The sequence below is a fragment of the Penicillium chrysogenum genome (genome assembly GCF_028827035.1).
Source record: "Penicillium chrysogenum strain IBT 35668 chromosome Unknown utg000001l_segment0_segment0, whole genome shotgun sequence".
Taxonomy (NCBI): domain Eukaryota; kingdom Fungi; phylum Ascomycota; class Eurotiomycetes; order Eurotiales; family Aspergillaceae; genus Penicillium; species Penicillium chrysogenum.
Window position 1 is genome coordinate 2,571,761 of NW_026622749.1, and position 15,335 is coordinate 2,587,095.

The 15,335-nt window shown below is 48.8% G+C and overlaps 7 protein-coding genes across 7 annotated transcripts; 2 read left to right on the forward strand and 5 right to left on the reverse strand.

The window, feature by feature from the left end:
- Positions 1–516: 516 nt before the first annotated feature.
- On the reverse strand, positions 517–2,408 carry N7489_001037 (CAIB/BAIF family enzyme; the record flags this gene model as incomplete). Its single annotated transcript, XM_056706792.1, has 4 exons — positions 517–1,068; positions 1,124–1,624; positions 1,679–1,977; positions 2,042–2,408. 4 exons carry the CDS (start codon positions 2,406–2,408, stop codon positions 517–519), a joined length of 1,719 nt encoding a protein of 572 aa, XP_056571094.1.
- An 871-nt stretch (positions 2,409–3,279) lies between these two features.
- Positions 3,280–5,522, forward strand: N7489_001038 (putative ABC transporter; the record flags this gene model as incomplete). Its single annotated transcript, XM_056706793.1, has 2 exons — positions 3,280–3,991; positions 4,045–5,522. The coding sequence occupies 2 exons, from the start codon at positions 3,280–3,282 to the stop codon at positions 5,520–5,522; spliced, it is 2,190 nt and encodes a 729-aa protein (XP_056571095.1).
- A 145-nt stretch (positions 5,523–5,667) lies between these two features.
- Positions 5,668–6,450, reverse strand: N7489_001039 (uncharacterized protein; the record flags this gene model as incomplete). The annotated part of the gene is made up of 4 exons (XM_056706794.1): positions 5,668–5,790; positions 5,841–5,985; positions 6,050–6,250; positions 6,314–6,450. The coding sequence occupies 4 exons, from the start codon at positions 6,448–6,450 to the stop codon at positions 5,668–5,670; spliced, it is 606 nt and encodes a 201-aa protein (XP_056571096.1).
- Positions 6,451–7,005: 555 nt separating this feature from the next.
- N7489_001040 (uncharacterized protein) lies at positions 7,006–8,178 on the reverse strand (the record flags this gene model as incomplete). The annotated part of the gene is made up of 2 exons (XM_056706795.1): positions 7,006–7,850; positions 7,902–8,178. 2 exons carry the CDS (start codon positions 8,176–8,178, stop codon positions 7,006–7,008), a joined length of 1,122 nt encoding a protein of 373 aa, XP_056571097.1.
- Positions 8,179–8,748: 570 nt separating this feature from the next.
- Positions 8,749–9,750, forward strand: N7489_001041 (uncharacterized protein; the record flags this gene model as incomplete). The annotated part of the gene is made up of 3 exons (XM_056706796.1): positions 8,749–8,863; positions 8,886–9,189; positions 9,249–9,750. The coding sequence occupies 3 exons, from the start codon at positions 8,749–8,751 to the stop codon at positions 9,748–9,750; spliced, it is 921 nt and encodes a 306-aa protein (XP_056571098.1).
- A 685-nt stretch (positions 9,751–10,435) lies between these two features.
- Positions 10,436–10,864, reverse strand: N7489_001042 (uncharacterized protein; the record flags this gene model as incomplete). The annotated part of the gene is made up of 1 exon (XM_056706797.1): positions 10,436–10,864. The coding sequence occupies one exon, from the start codon at positions 10,862–10,864 to the stop codon at positions 10,436–10,438; it is 429 nt and encodes a 142-aa protein (XP_056571099.1).
- A 957-nt stretch (positions 10,865–11,821) lies between these two features.
- N7489_001043 (DUF614 domain protein) lies at positions 11,822–13,365 on the reverse strand (the record flags this gene model as incomplete). Its single annotated transcript, XM_056706798.1, has 2 exons — positions 11,822–12,069; positions 12,183–13,365. 2 exons carry the CDS (start codon positions 13,363–13,365, stop codon positions 11,822–11,824), a joined length of 1,431 nt encoding a protein of 476 aa, XP_056571100.1.
- Between the last annotated feature and the right edge of the window lie 1,970 nt (positions 13,366–15,335).

Sequence of the window (15,335 nt, forward strand, 5' to 3'; positions counted from 1 at the left end):
CTTACAATTCTACAATCATGGATTTGCGGATCCCCGTTGGAGATAATCTACATTATCACCGATTTCTTAGAACTCGATAGCGACATCAGCGCTCTGTCATGAACAACACGCAATCTGCATGTGTTACTTGACACATGTCTGCATAAGGTTGGGTACATACCCTGAAGAAAACCCTCAGAGCCATGGGAGAGACAGGGGTTTCAGGGAAGTTGGTATTCGTTAGGGTATAGAGACGACTAGAGACGACATTATTGGGGAAAAAGGTATCCTGTGCCGAAATGACGGCTACGTACCCCAGCTCTCTCAATGTATTTTGGCTGAATCTATCAATAATTGAACCAAGCAGACATCTGTATCACATATAAGGCTAACCTCCTCAATTGGGCAATACTGAATCTACGTCAGACATGGTGGCTTTAAGATAACTTGCGGACTAGTATTCAATTGGAATCTATGCATAGTTCGTTTCTCTTATTCAAGGGCAAAAGAAATGAAATGAAGGCAGTCCCGAGACCACTAACACTTCTTCGCATCTGTCTCCTCGATGCTAAACTCCTCCCACGCAGGCTGGTCAAATCCGTTCGGACGACTAGACCGTGCAAACTGATTATCCACTCCGCCAATGGCTACGACTGGCTTGACAATCTCGATATCCGCGCCATATGCGCGCGATGACCATAGTTCTGTCAATGGCTTACGGCCTTCCGACTCAGAACCAGCAGGCTTGTACAAGTGCGGGAACCGCTCCTGCATGCCCTTCAGCACAGTCGACGAGATGCGGTCAACGCTGTCGCAGTGACGCAACTTGAAGAACTCGGGCGGCTGCACCTTACGAAGCTCCTCCTGCACCTCTGCTGGGTATTGACCCATTGCAAAGAGGAGAAGGTCGTAGTGCATCAGCGAGGCTTTACCGTGGTAGGAGCCTCCGGTCTTGGCGCGGTGATAAAGACCCGTCAGCGCGGCGATGGCACCCATACAGCCTGTGCCGTAGTCAGAGATGGGGAACGGGGGTACAACGGGTGTTGAGAGGCCCATGAACTGGCCTTGGGCCCAAGCGATTCCAGTCACCTGTAGCTGACGTCAGTTTTGATCGGAATATTGGAGATTATACTTGGTAACTTACGCAGTCCGCTATTTGCTGCCATCCAGCGCGGCCAGCCCACTCGCCTTCGTATCCGAAGCAGTTCTCATTCACGTAAACGATGCCTTTGCCGCGCTTCTTGGCCAATGTAGCTATGGCCTCTGCTCCATAGCCAAGCTTATCCAGCGCTCCAGGACGGTAGCCATCGACGATAACATCCACATCATCCAGTAGCTTCTCAAACTGCTTTCGTCCAGTTTCGGTCTTCAAATCAAGATCCGCTGTAAGCTTGCCCATGTTGCCATCGACCTGGAAGAATGGCACATCGGAAAGATTTGGACTGGTGATCTTCAAAACATCGGCACCATATTCGGCTAGAATACGGGTAACAGTCGGACCTGCGATGATACGGCACATCTCCAGTACCTTGATGCCCTCGAGAATCTTGTTGCTGCCGTTGCGCCTAGCAGGGAAAGGAGTTGGAGGAAGGTCCCCGGGCAATTTCGTGACTTTCCATGCAGGTTCGTCGACGTTGAGTTTTCCCTGTGGAATGATTAGCCTGATTGTTGCGTTCGGATACAGCACTGCAAAACTTACATGGGGAGTCTTGATAAAGTCCTCATGTTTGTAAGCAGTCACACCAGCCTGTCGTCTCTCCTTGTTCATCTCTTCAAGCTCCGCAGCTGTGTATTGCTGTACCTTATTCTCAATAACCTTGATGATTTTTTCATAGTCAGTCAAGTCTGGTCGCTGGCCCTCCAGTCCAATCATGTTCAAGGTAGTCGTAGCCTCAAGTGAACCATGAATATGGAAGAATTCGTCTGGATTCTTGGTCTTGTAGAGATTCGCCGACATACGTCGGTAGCCGTTAGATTGGGCAGCCAGCAAATCCGTATCTATGACAGTCAGTATTGTCTTGTCGCTCGATAGGTCAGTCGACATCGACACGGAAGTACATACTCTTCAACTTTGATTTAACGTCCGGGTCCAATTTCGACAAGCCATCCACCTTTGCCATGTACGCTTGACATCCGAAAACAGTGGCAGCCTCGAGGTTGACTTGAATGCCCCGAGGTCCGGCGCCAGCACCAAATCGCAGGTCGGCAATGGCGGCGGCAACGGAGCCTTCGACGCCCTTCAGCGCAGCAAGGGTCTCAGTCTCTTTAAATGGAATGGGGAAGTAGATTTCATTATGACTGGTAGAGAACGAGACACGGTCTTTGTTTGCAAGGACCTCGGGTGGTAAGTCGAAGCGTTCCGACTGCTCGCAAAGCTCGGAGAAGATGCGGCTGGTCTCGAGGACCGGAGAGTACATGCTGCCTGTCATGTTATTTCTCTCTCCCTCTCTGTAGATACTTGCACTTGAATGTTGGTTGAATGGAAATTCACGGTGACTCCTTTGATATCAGATCAACACGCGTCGTGCCACGTGAAAGTCCGTAATTAGAAGCACGAGATGTGCAGAAGGTTTGTGGGGAAACGAAGTAAGAGCCGGCTATATAAGGGTCCATGACGACCTCTGATAATCGGGTCCCGAGAGTTTGGCCGTCGGGTGACCACACCCGCCCCATTACCCAAGGTCCACGGGCTACCGTCGGCTTAGATCTATAGGATCTACTACGACTTGGCTGGTTATAAGAAATATATGGTGTTTTTCCACCAAGTGCTATCCACTTGCAGCTCCAAATTATCACGATACACTGCAGATATGAATCAGCACGAGTCAAGCTACACCCCGCACGACGCAGATCCGAAACAGACGGCTATCGGGATCGGATGCGATTAGATCGGAACCGTCACGTGAGGATGTGACAGACTGCATGAGATGGTCAATATCAAATTCAGCTCATTTTGCGACCTTCAATGATGCTTGGCGGGTTCAAAAGTGAGCTAGGCATAAAACTGAAGCTTTTCCAGATCAGACGACATAGATATATGTGTATCCAACCTTGGAAAGACAGTTTCTGTCGATATCCCCCCGACAGCATAGTTCGATTAGATATCGCATAAAGTGCTGTCCGTATTCATAATATCGTGCCAAATTTTCCTACACTATGGCACAAATGGATCTCTTTGGAGCTCAGGTACAACCACTGCATGACAATCCAGAATCGCAACATGCAGTCACGTGACCTACAAAAATGTTAGCCCCGAATCTCCAATCTCCGCAACTTGGCGACTTTTTCCAGTAGATGACGATGCTACTCCGAACTAGATTGCGGCCGAGGGCATTCCGGCTCGCAGCTTATCGGCCAACCCGGTTCAACTCCGAAATCCCGTTCCTGCGCATTCAGGATGGAACTTTTTACAAGAAATACCCAACCGCCGAAGACTCGTCTAATCCACCTCTCTTCCCAAACCTGAACTTCACTCTACCCGGTATTCAATTGGATGGCGCCGTCAAGGCGGCACCTCCTCAACACTGGGCTATAATTGGCCCATCTGGCCGAACCGACCTCCTCCATATCCTCCGCGGCCAACACATCTGTATCCCGCCCAACGCACGTTCATACCCGTACCTCCTCACAGACGAGATCGCCGACAAGGATCCGCGGTTACGCGTGGTGGAAAATGCGGTCCAATACGTTGGATTTAGTGGTGAGGGCTCGGGGGCTATTGGGGGAACCCGTGGTGCATATCTCAGTGCTCGCTATGAGAGTTATCGGGAGGAAACCGACTGGACCGTGCTGCAATATTTACGTGGCCAGACCTCCTTGAACCCGATGGAGGGCGACGAGCAAGGCACGCTGCATGATGAAAATTTGCTCCAGCAGACCATTTCAGGGTTTGACCTCAGAAATATCCTCGACTTGCCAGTCTCCAGTCTGAGCAATGGTCAAACCCGCCGAGCGCGGATTGCAAAGGCGGTACTAAGCAAACCAGAGCTATTACTTCTTGATGAGCCATTCAGTGAGTGTTTAAATCGCACATTCGATGGCTGTGACTTTCTAACCTCTACTTAGTGGGATTGGACCCGGTGGCTGTGAAAAAGATCTCTGGGATTCTTCATGAGCTAGCGAAGAGACAAGCCCCGCGGCTTGTTATGGCTCTGCGCCCCCAGGACAAGGTGCCGGACTGGATCACACACATTATGGTTGTGGGTAATTCCAACAAGGTCCTCCTGCAAGGGCCAAGGGCAGCTATCGATGACACGCTCAATGTCTGGAGCTACGTTGCAAATAAGTCTAAGCAGAACCGGAACTCTCTACCCGAACAGCAAAGACAAATATTGAAGAAATGTGAAGCAGACTTGAAGGCTGGTGTCTTGGACACAGAACTCCTTGGGGATTTGGTGGCGCATACGAAACCTATAAAGTCCTTAGAAATATATGCGTCATTAGGCGGAGAGCCAGTTATTGATATGGAAGGAGTCCGTGTCCAGTACGGGGACAAGGTAATACTCGGTGATTGGCAACAGAAGGTGAAGGACGAAATGAAGGATGGGCTGCACTGGCGAGTTCGTCGGGGGCAACGGTGGGCGATCCTTGGTCCCAATGGGTCAGGCAAGACAACCTTGCTATCGATGATCACATCAGACCATCCGCAGGCGTATGGGCAGCCTGTCAAACTTTTCGGGCGATCCAGGCTTCCCGAGCCTGGAAGACCAGGAATTTCAATCTTTGAACTGCAGTCCCGCATTGGACACTCATCACCGGAAATCCATGCGTTCTTCCCGCGTCAACTGTCAATCCGTCAAGCTCTTGAGACTGCCTTCGCCGAAACCTTCCTATCAAAGCCGAAGCTGAACATTGAACGAGATCTAGACATATCTGCAATCCTGCAATACTTCAGGCCCCAGCTGGATCCAAGTTACACCGTGAGCAAGGTGCCAAACAACATATCAACTCCCTCGCTCCCTCTCCCGTCCCTGACCAAGCAGACTCACGTCAAGCTAGACAAATACGCGTTACTGGATGACATTGTTGGATACGCGGATGAAATTCTCTTCGGTGAACTCACCACCGCACAACAACGCATCGTGCTTTTCATGCGAGCCCTCGTCGCCAAGCCGGATATTGTTATCCTCGACGAAGCTTTCTCGGGCTTATCCGCAGCACAGCGTAACATGTGCTTGCACTTCCTAGACAAGGGCGAGAAAGCTACAGTCCGTACCGCTAATGTATCGCGTACGGAGGTGGATTTGCGGTTCACTGGTCTCACGGAGGATCAAGCCTTGATAATGACTAGCCATGTGGCTGAGGAGATTCCTGACAGCGTCCGCTACTACATGCGACTGCCGTCTCCCGCAGGCACTACGAATCCGCTTGATTTCCGCTTTGGCATTCTCCAATCTAAAAATAGTCTGAGACACCCTCATACCTGGGAGGCAGCTTGGTCTCCTCCAGATGTGTTCCTCGAGCATGCCCGCAGGACGTGGCGCCGCAAACAACATACTTTGCCGGTACAGGATATTTCTGAATTCGAATGGTGGTCGATATAGAGGTATAGATATTTAGATCCGATCTGGCATTCTTGCCGACTGTATTATAGAATTTCTTGTACATCTAATTCAAATCCCAATTCATCTGCAGCAAATCAATATATATTTCGGAAAAGTCCTCCGTCATTTGACACACATGTACCTCCTAGGGAATTCCCGCAACAACACTTGACTCGGCGTTAGCCAGTTCTTCGCGAGAACTTTTATCACTCCGAGGTTTATCTTCCCTTCCGTCTTGCCATGTGGAGCAATGGCGACATCGAAGCGCCTTTGAACAATTAGCCAGGGCGAAACACATATCGGGATCAAACCACTTACCGATTCACTGATATACTGCTTGCAGTATGGACAGCGGACAGTAGGCTTAATGATTTTGTCCTGGAAGATAAGCATGTATAAATGTCCGACCGCGTACAGAGTAAGGCTGACTCCCAGGAAGTTAAGAGCGGTCTCCATAAACGCCCTGCATCCATCTATATTAAAACTGACCAAAGGAACTCGAGTAGCTGAAGTAGGAGTCTACACACCCATAAGCCAGAACCAGTGCTCCATCTTCTCTCGCTTGAAGGAGGGTATTATACCCATTCTGCTGGTCGAAATTTGGGCCCTTGGAGAGAACGGCGAATTTTTGATCCATGTTTCGGTTCAAAAATGGCAGCAGAGAGACAATCGGCAGAACCATGTCTGTTACGAATGATGTGACGACTTTGGTGAACGCATTGGCTATACTTTATAAGCGGGATCTAGATGTTAACAGGGTGGTTAGGTTGTTATGCAAAAGGAGAACTAACATCAAGCCCAAAGCAACCTCGAGGACATTATCACGCGCCGCAAAGTTTATGAAGCCATCCCAGGCATGTCTCACTTGCTCCTGGGCCTTTTGGCCAGTACGTAAAAGAGCTTCGGTGCTTTCATCGAGACCGCGCATGTTGGGTTTATGGTGCAGCTTGTGAAGCATGTGAAGCTCGGGAATCAAGAGAGCACATTTAGGCAAAAGCAAAGTAGAACACCCCTCTCGAAGGACTCCCCAGAGCTTTGACATCCATGCGGGTCATGTGCGTGTGTTTGGGCGGGGATGCGATTTGGCTATCTTGGCGTCTTAGTACTTTGGACAGTTGGACCCCTATAGTCCACTATTAACAGTTTGGGCGCACTGTACTAACGGTGTGGACAATAAACATCTCCGCTTGGAGTGAAGGCATTGCTTGGCTTTCAAAATGGCTGGGTTTATGATGCCTTAGTATACATAAGTATCCTGTACCTAGCACTACGCGGGGAATCCTGCCTTGTGATGAGTACCCAGTACATTTCTTTAATGAACATCCCATGACTAGATCCCCATCCAGAGCTGCCAGTCTACACTTATACGAAATGTAGCTTAGTCCGGTTTATAAAGAGAGATCAAAATCAGGTATACCAAAATAGCAATTCATTTGACATGTAGCGATATAGCAATACCTTCTGCAGCAAATCTTCCCCATCCTCAGGCTATTTTCAGGAAATTAGACTTAATAGCAGTCATAAATCCAGTCACTCGCTCACGATTCGGCAAGCCGCTGGAAACGTACCATTCCCGATCAGAAACAAGGGCCATCAAATCAAGCCGTAAGGCCTGCCAATCGATTGAATAGTTCGACTCCCTGAGTGAGTCCAGTTCAACGAATAACTCCTCTTTTAGTCGCACCTTCCAAAAGCTATCAGGCAATGTCCACTGCCATGCCGAAAGCATATTTCGTGTATTCTTCACATCAGCCGGCGTGTAGTCAATAGGGCAAGTCCATTCAGCGATCATAGTCGCAACTTCCAACGGTACGCGGCTGCAACGGGGTGGCTTGTATTCCTTCTTGGTCTTCCATGCGTTGTCAACTACTTTTTGAACCTCGGGCACTATGAGAGGATTCTTGTAGATATCACAGCCGAACTCGAACCCTTGATTATGAGTACGGCCACGCCCGGCCTTCCATAATTTTTGCTCCCAATCGGAAATTCCCCATAACCTATTGTTGCGCCAGTATTTTCGGCCAGCACGAATGAATTTCTCCAGCTTCTTTTCAACCAATGCCGTGGGTATGATGTAGTTGAAAAGGGCCCAGCAGTGCGCGTGAACAATAAATCCGATATTTTTGCCTTGGAAATTACTCGGTTGTCTTTCGATGTCTGCTGCATGGAACGGAATGAAGGTATCATCATACTGGAGATTACCTGTTTTCCCACCGATTCGGGCCACGTTGGGGTCTTTTGGAATCACGTAAGGACGAGAAAAATGCACGGATTCAATCGTAGTGATGCCGCTTAGGAAGTACTTGGTAGTACTAGGCTGTTTGATTACTGTGTCGGTTAGCATAGACTGCGGACCTAGGACGCTTTTATGACACTCACTAGCTCGACACATGGATGACCACGTGAAGGGGTACTTCGGGAAATATCCCTCTTCAACTTCCTTTGATGGGACCATCACATGTTCTGCTTTGGCTTTTCTGCGGTGTTTCCACCTATCTTCACCGAACAAGACGGTGGGACGTGTTGGCCTCACAGTTTTGGAGTAAAATATTTCGCAATGCACTCCGCATAGAAGGCAGTTGTTATCTTCGATGTCTTCCTTATAATCATCGATCTCATCATCATCAATCACCGAATCGTCCAAACTGGTGGCCATGGATGTACTAGCGATGAATGTAGTGTTGCCAGGTGAGTTGGTATGGTCATGAATAAATTATACAGGATTCAGATCGATGTATGTTATATTAGGGCTGGATCAAAACTCTATATAGTGATGTAACAATGAAGGCTTGAACTGCACGATGACTATCATTTCAACTTTGCGGGTGTGACCGGGGTCGAGTGAAGTCAAATAAAGTCAGGGGCATGAACGCATTCCCTCTACACCATAACATGTAAGACACCACTAACCCCAGCGAGCGATAGCCTTAAGATCGAAGTTGGCTCGGTCCTTGCCAAGCCGGCCGGACCGGCAATTCGCCTGGCTAGCGAGACGAACGGAGCTGATTATCCACTGAAAGCTAAGCATTCTAAGCCTCATTCGATCATTTCAAGAGCACTACGGAGTACTAGTGATGGTAATTTAACAACCCAACTGTGGCTTGCCACAGGACCCTGCACTAAAATGCGCGCTGGCTGCACGAATCTTCCTTCTTGAGAGACCATTTCTTTCCTGCTTGGATCTCGGAAGACATCGCGACTGCATGCCTAGATAACTTTCGCGATCATGACTACCGCATCTGTCGCCGGCGGATACTGGACCTTCGAAAACTATGGCCCCATGACAACAACATTCACCCCCGCATCCAGCTGTACCGCCACGGATCGGCTCTCTCTCCTGGGTCAATGATGATAGGACCCTAGTCCAATTCCAAGTCGGCTGTCCTACATCAACGAGCGACTGGGACTGTATGCCGCCTGGTACGACCACGTCGGCAACTTGGTACGATGAGAAAGAATGGGTCGCTTCTGTCGGATACTACTCGCCGGGATTGTACTGCCCTTCCGGCTGGGAAACGATCGGTATGGCTGCGCGCGATGGCAAGTCGCTGAGCACCTCGGGCTTCTTGACCACGTCGGTAAAAAAGATCCCGTCTTATGAGGAGCCTGTGACACTTTTGGCGAGTTTGTTGGAGCCGAGTCAGACCCTGGCGCTTTGCTGTCCGAGGTAAGTCAGCTCACCTTCTTTACAACAACCTTGGAACCTTGGGCTAATTCATCCTCTAGCTCCATGACACCAAATGGTCTCGGCCAATGTATCGGTCAAGTCCCAACCTACAAGCCCAGTGTCGGCTGCGAGGTCTACGTAGACAGTGATTACAGCTGGGAGAAGGTAACCAGGACACAGGTGTATTCCGGAGTCACGGAGACAAACACCTACGATGTGAACTCATTTGTGAGCGCTACTACGTCGACCTCGTCGACGTCTTTCCCTGCTGGAGTCGAGCATGTTTTGACTGCTATGTCTTTTGTTCCTATGGTTACCATGGTGCATCATCGGTCTGATCTGGAGGCAGCTGGGGTTACGGGTGGGTCTACCAGTGTTAGCTCTACTGGGGTTGAGGCTGGAACTGGCACTGTTAGCTCTAAGGCTACGGGAACTGCTGCTTCTACGTCGAACGCTGCGTACAGGCTCGGTAGCCGAGCGTCTACTTTGGATGGATTTGGTGGGATTATCGGGGGTTTGGCTGTTGCGGGGGCACTAGGCGTGACTATGATTATCCTGTAAATATAGCACTCCGATGTCCTTTACGGGGTCCTTTTCAGATGTCTTTCAGATGTCTTTCAGATGTCTTTTAGGTGTCTTTTAGGTGTCTTTTAGGTGTCTTTTAGGTGTCTCTTTTGCCCATATTATTTCCTATAAGAACCCACCAGATCCCTTCTCCTCTTTCATTCCTTTTTCCTCTTCTTCACAGGAGCCATATACAGTTCCTTGCTCTTCCCGGAGACATACCGTGTCGCCCACCGGAGGCTCCATAAACCGTTTGGGTGGGAGTCAATATGAGTGCAGAGGACAGATCGGAGGCACAGGCGATGTCTCCCTACAGGGCCTAAGGGGAGTGGCGTTGGAGTTTGCGAATACTCTACCTGCCGAGACCCAAGACAACTTCCAGCAGTTCTCTGCCAAGCTCGCAGACCGATTTCCTCCTATTCGAAAGGAGATTGATGAGCTCAAGGTCTGGGGGATTTATCCTTGCCGTCAACCATTCCGCTAAATATGCCAGCGTCCTCCTTATATAGTCTCCTCCTAACCTCTCGACACCACACGTAGGACCTGCTAATGTCTTTGATCTTCGTACCCTGTAATACGTTCTTTGTACATGTAACCGTGGCTGGATCCACGAAGAGGAATACTACAAGTTTACACGCAATTTCTAGAAGAAAAAGCCTATCTCATTTCGATTGGTAACCATCTATACGTGAAATCTATCCTGGACATGTAAAGCCATCGACTCAAGGAATCCAGCAAGCCAAAGGTTCTCTATCTCATAACCTTCAACCTTTATTGCCAGACTTTCTAGACGGGCCTCTACTTCATCGCACTCATCTTCGAACTCGGTCTGATCTGCCAGATCCCGGATGAACCAATAGCTGCGTTCCTTGAGAACGAGAGAACATCTCGGGGTTTCTGCAACCATATCGAGTCCGGTATCTTTCACCCGCGCTATTTGAGACCATAGACTTATAAGCCCTCTATGGATATCGGAGTTCTGCTTGGGCTCGTGGTCTTCCGGGTATTGTCTGGCATAATCAGCTAGAGCCTCTGCTTCTTTTGCAAAGATGCGGCATTCCTTTTGGAAGCTTTTCTGATACGGTGAGCGTGCTGGCTCGGGGTTAGGCATCCTTTTGCTGGGGATGTAACTCGCGTATAAGCAGGATGCTGGGATTGGGACTTACCTAGGTTTTCTTGTTAATGAAGTGTGATCGAGTAGACTGAGCGGAAGAGAGAGTGCGGACCTTGTTCTAGAGGTTTGGACGTAGTTTGCTCGATCGACTTACTCGGGAAAGTGCTGGGTTAAGAGCTATTTATGTTTTCCAGTTACTGTTCACGTAGCCATGCATTGAAGGCCTCTCAGTAGAGAAAGAAAGATACCATAGAAGCCTTTGTTCTCCGGCTAGACGTTTCTCTTCGGGCTGGTTATTCGATTCTTTCATGTTTGCGGTACTCCTGGTTGTACTGAGTCAATGACTTTGTCGGTTGGCTGAGAACAACCGAATTGAGACAAGAGACAATAGCACTGTTTGGATTCTTTGTCTCCATTCTCTTTTCCTTCTGGTAAAGATCTAAAGGATGTTAACAAAGCGATCATGACTTCCTTGTCGTAGATAACGAATGACAAAGGCAAAAGGAACAAAATGGTATTGCTCCCCATCCACAGACAAAAGATTCCAATTCGTTCAGATACATACTTCCCCTGTCTTATACAATAGTCTTGTTAGGTGGGAAGCTAGATTAGGGTGGCCAGACATATGATATCAAATATTCGAGTCCTGCATCGTGTCAACACGGTAAGGTTTACAGAAATCCCAAGGTGACAGTGACAATATGATAGATCACATTTCACCTCCATACGACATGAACGAGTGTAATGGATTTACGTAACAGCCTTGACTTTGAAAGTTAGCATTTCCCTCACACCTACACCGTACATGTGTAGATTAGCAAACCTGACAAGCCACGGAGTACTCCGGACTCCCTAGATCAACACAAGACGTATCATATGATAAACGCTATTACATCACAATGCATAAACTATATACATGTATACAAAACACATGCTATCCAGCGGTGCTCCTCGCTAGACACAGTGTATTATGTCGGCGGACCATACGACATCGGCCCGGGAGTGGTATACGGCGAGAGCAGAGTCGCCCCCCCGTTCCCTCGCCGCACGAGAGCGGTATTCCTCACGCTTCTGTATCTCCTTCTCATCCTGAATCAATGTGCAGCATGTACAGCATGTTGCGCGCACACAATCCGACGCAATACTACCCTGGATACCATATGTTTTTCTGGTTCTGGTGTGTTGGACCGTAGCCAGTAGCCCTATTGATGGTTTTAGAATGTTGCTTTTTCGGAATTGTTCGGTCGCGACGTCGCGAATCTCATTCAAACTTGGAACGGACTTAATGTTGGAGTGGAACTTAACTTGGACTTACATTGACATCCGCATAGCAGTCCCATCGCCGTGCATGATCCGTTGCATGTCTCATACCCAAGCATATTGGTCGGGTCCTCCTTTCTCGATTTCATCGACAGTCGGTGTTGTGTCCTCCCATACAAAATGCACGGACAGAACAGTCCCAGACAGCAGATTCCGAAATTCGAAAACTCGCACAGTCCGTTGCTCCAGCCTCCCCCCTTTATCTCCTGGTTTGGATGGGTGGTTTGGCCGGGCTGGTGGTATGCGCCTAAGTCATCTGGTTGGGGAGTGTGCGACGTTGTCGCTCTGGTTGGTGGAGGGAAATACGGCGACTTGGGAGACTGTAAGGGATTTTCGTCCGGGGCAATGGGAAGGGTTTCGCTTCGCGTTGGAGCTTCGGGATTTACCTTCACCGGCAGTGGTCCTGGTGAGTTGGGCGGCGAACTGGGGGGTTCGGTATACGAGGCATATTGCTGGGGTTGTTCGATGCCGCGCTGTTGGTCTGGGATGTGGGTGTAGGACTGTGTCGCATACGGATGACTCGCGTATGAGTTGGGAGACATCGGGGTGTTGTGCTGTGCTTCGGGTATGTTCGCATACTGGGGTGATATGGTCATGCCGATCTGTTGGTGCCATTGGTGCTGCTGTTGTTCTGGTATATTTGTGTACGAGTGGCTCCCATATGCCCGAGGAGACATTGTGCGACTTTGTTGTTCAGCTATGTTTGTATACGGCTGGGTTGTATAGGGTTGGGCATAAACTTGAGCGGCATGCTGGTGGTGCTCGGGCGGGGTTGCGTACGTCTGAGGAGACATCGAAGTGTTATATTGTGGCTGTAGTTGTTGCTGCTGTAGTGGCTGCTGTTGTTGCTGATGCTGCTGCTGCTGCTGCTGCTGGTTTTGAACCAAAGGCGCATAATTGGCTGGGTGCTGCTCGAGCGGCGGACAGTTGGCATAGTCTGGGATTATTCCCTGATTCTGAAATTGCTCTTTCTCACTCGGTGCATATGACCATGGTCGCTGTCGCTCTTTCGGGGGTTCTTCTCCTGCATGATGCTGCGGGGGCGTAGGCTGGTCCGCTGGGGGAGGTGATGATAGGTCCTTTTGGTGAGATGATGGGTGCATTTCGAGTGGTGTTTCCATAAATGAATATCTCTGGTGATTTCCTCCAACTGTAGTATCCACGTTCAAGCGACCCATTTTGACGTTAAGAGAGTAGGTTCGCTCATGAACCTTGTCTCAAGTAAATGGATGTAACTCTGCCCGAAAGCTTCTCAAGGGTAAATAGTAGATTTAGTTCATAAGGTAGGTGGTAGATAATTGAAGTGGGAAACTGTATGACACGCGACTCAACGGCTTACCCACGGGGATCAACATGGGCAGGAAAAGGAGAACTTGCGAAAGGACGGTGGAAAACGGGGTGTATAAGGTGCAAGTGCCAATAGGCCTCTGAGTGTGAAAGCAGGCGCATGGAAGACATTAAACTAAGTCGAGAGGCCATAGGTCAAGCGGGGAGTACAAAAGTTCTCTGGCGGGGATCTCTCCTCTCTTTTTTTTTTTTTTTTTCTTTTTTTTTCTTCTACGGAAGCTGGTTCGTTGAAAAAGGACAATCCCAGTTCTCCCTTGGCCCCTAATGCATCTTCTTCACCTCGCTGAGGGCTCTGGTTGGGTTACGACCCGCTCGGCTCCCAATCACTTTTATCCCATCACAATCACACTTAAGCGCTGTTGGTTTTAAGGGAATAGCTTCCAAGGTTGGTTTCTTATATATTTACGATTTCTGTCTGGTAACATTTTATCTTTATATGTGCAAGCTTTTTAACATGGTTTTTAGAAGTGTACGGAGTAAAAAGGGGTGTGAAAAGATCACGATTGGCCGTGGCTTCTGGAGAATGTGGTCTTTTCACCTAATTGTATGCGCGCCGCGGTGCGGATTGGCATAAACTACTAAGAATTACATCAGACCTGCCCTTAACCTTCCAAGGTTGGAATCTCAATCATCCATCCCTTCACCAACTGACAGTCCCGACAAGCGGGCTCCTGAAAATCTGTCCACTGTTGCGATAATGCCTCCCTCCAGAATCTCTACTCCACGTTCTGTGGCGGTCTCGCCTGTTACGTCACCTACGGAAACCTCCGCTCTGCCACCAGTAAGTATAGGCTTAACTCCTCTTGTTTTTGGTCATGTCGCCAAGGGTTCCAGTTTACCGTTCCCCCTGGCTGGACCTCGAACCCATCAAGTCCTCATTACCAGGAAGAGTGAACAGGCGCCGACTCCGAAGGTCAAATAATTGCTCGATCCTATGGTCTCCAACCAGGACAGCCGGTTATGGAGGATAATGACGGGTGGCACACAATTTTCTTGTCTGGCAATAAGTTCTATCTTTGGGGCCGCATGAACGACGAAGTCGAAGAATTTCTGTCTCAAGATATCCGCGAGATTGCTTCTTCGATTTCCCAGTCGCGGCTTAGAGATCTAGCCAGAAAGCCTCTTGCTTAACTTCTGTATGGAATATACGACTCAGATGACGAGGGTAAACACCCTAACTAATATATCTCTTTTTGCTCGGTGATCCGGATCAATGGCAAAAATGCCTCACTCGCAAAGCGTACATGGAGAACGGAGAAAGAAAGAGTAGAAGGGCGAAAAATAGTTAGAAGTTAAGCGGCGATGAATTGTTAAACGACGATAGTCATGCGCCGATAGGCGCTAAACCCGAATAGACACGCTAAACTCTTTTGCGTATTTACCGTCACCGATTAAAGGGAGTTACGGAGTATACCTAGGTACCTACATATGTACCTAGGTAGTTACATTTCTACTGTTAGTTACTCACGTATATTTACCAAGTCACTATGAGATTACCCGTGGACAACATTTTAGGGAAAGGAAAAAAAAAAAAAGGTTTTTGGAACACTACCTAGGCAAGCAGGCAGCAGCTTTAGGAATTTTAATCCTAGTCTACTCTTGAATATGTGCTGTGTGCTATGTACATCTCTCCAGATGTCTTCCCCTCAAGATAAGGTCCGTTTCGTGGCTTTCCAGAGTGGGGGGCAATTAATTTGGCTTCAGTTGTTTCAGCTGTTTCAGCTGTTTCAGCTGTTTTAACTAGTTGTTTTAGTTTCTGAAGATATATAAGCCTTGGTCGTTTTAGCCTCGTCGTTTTAGC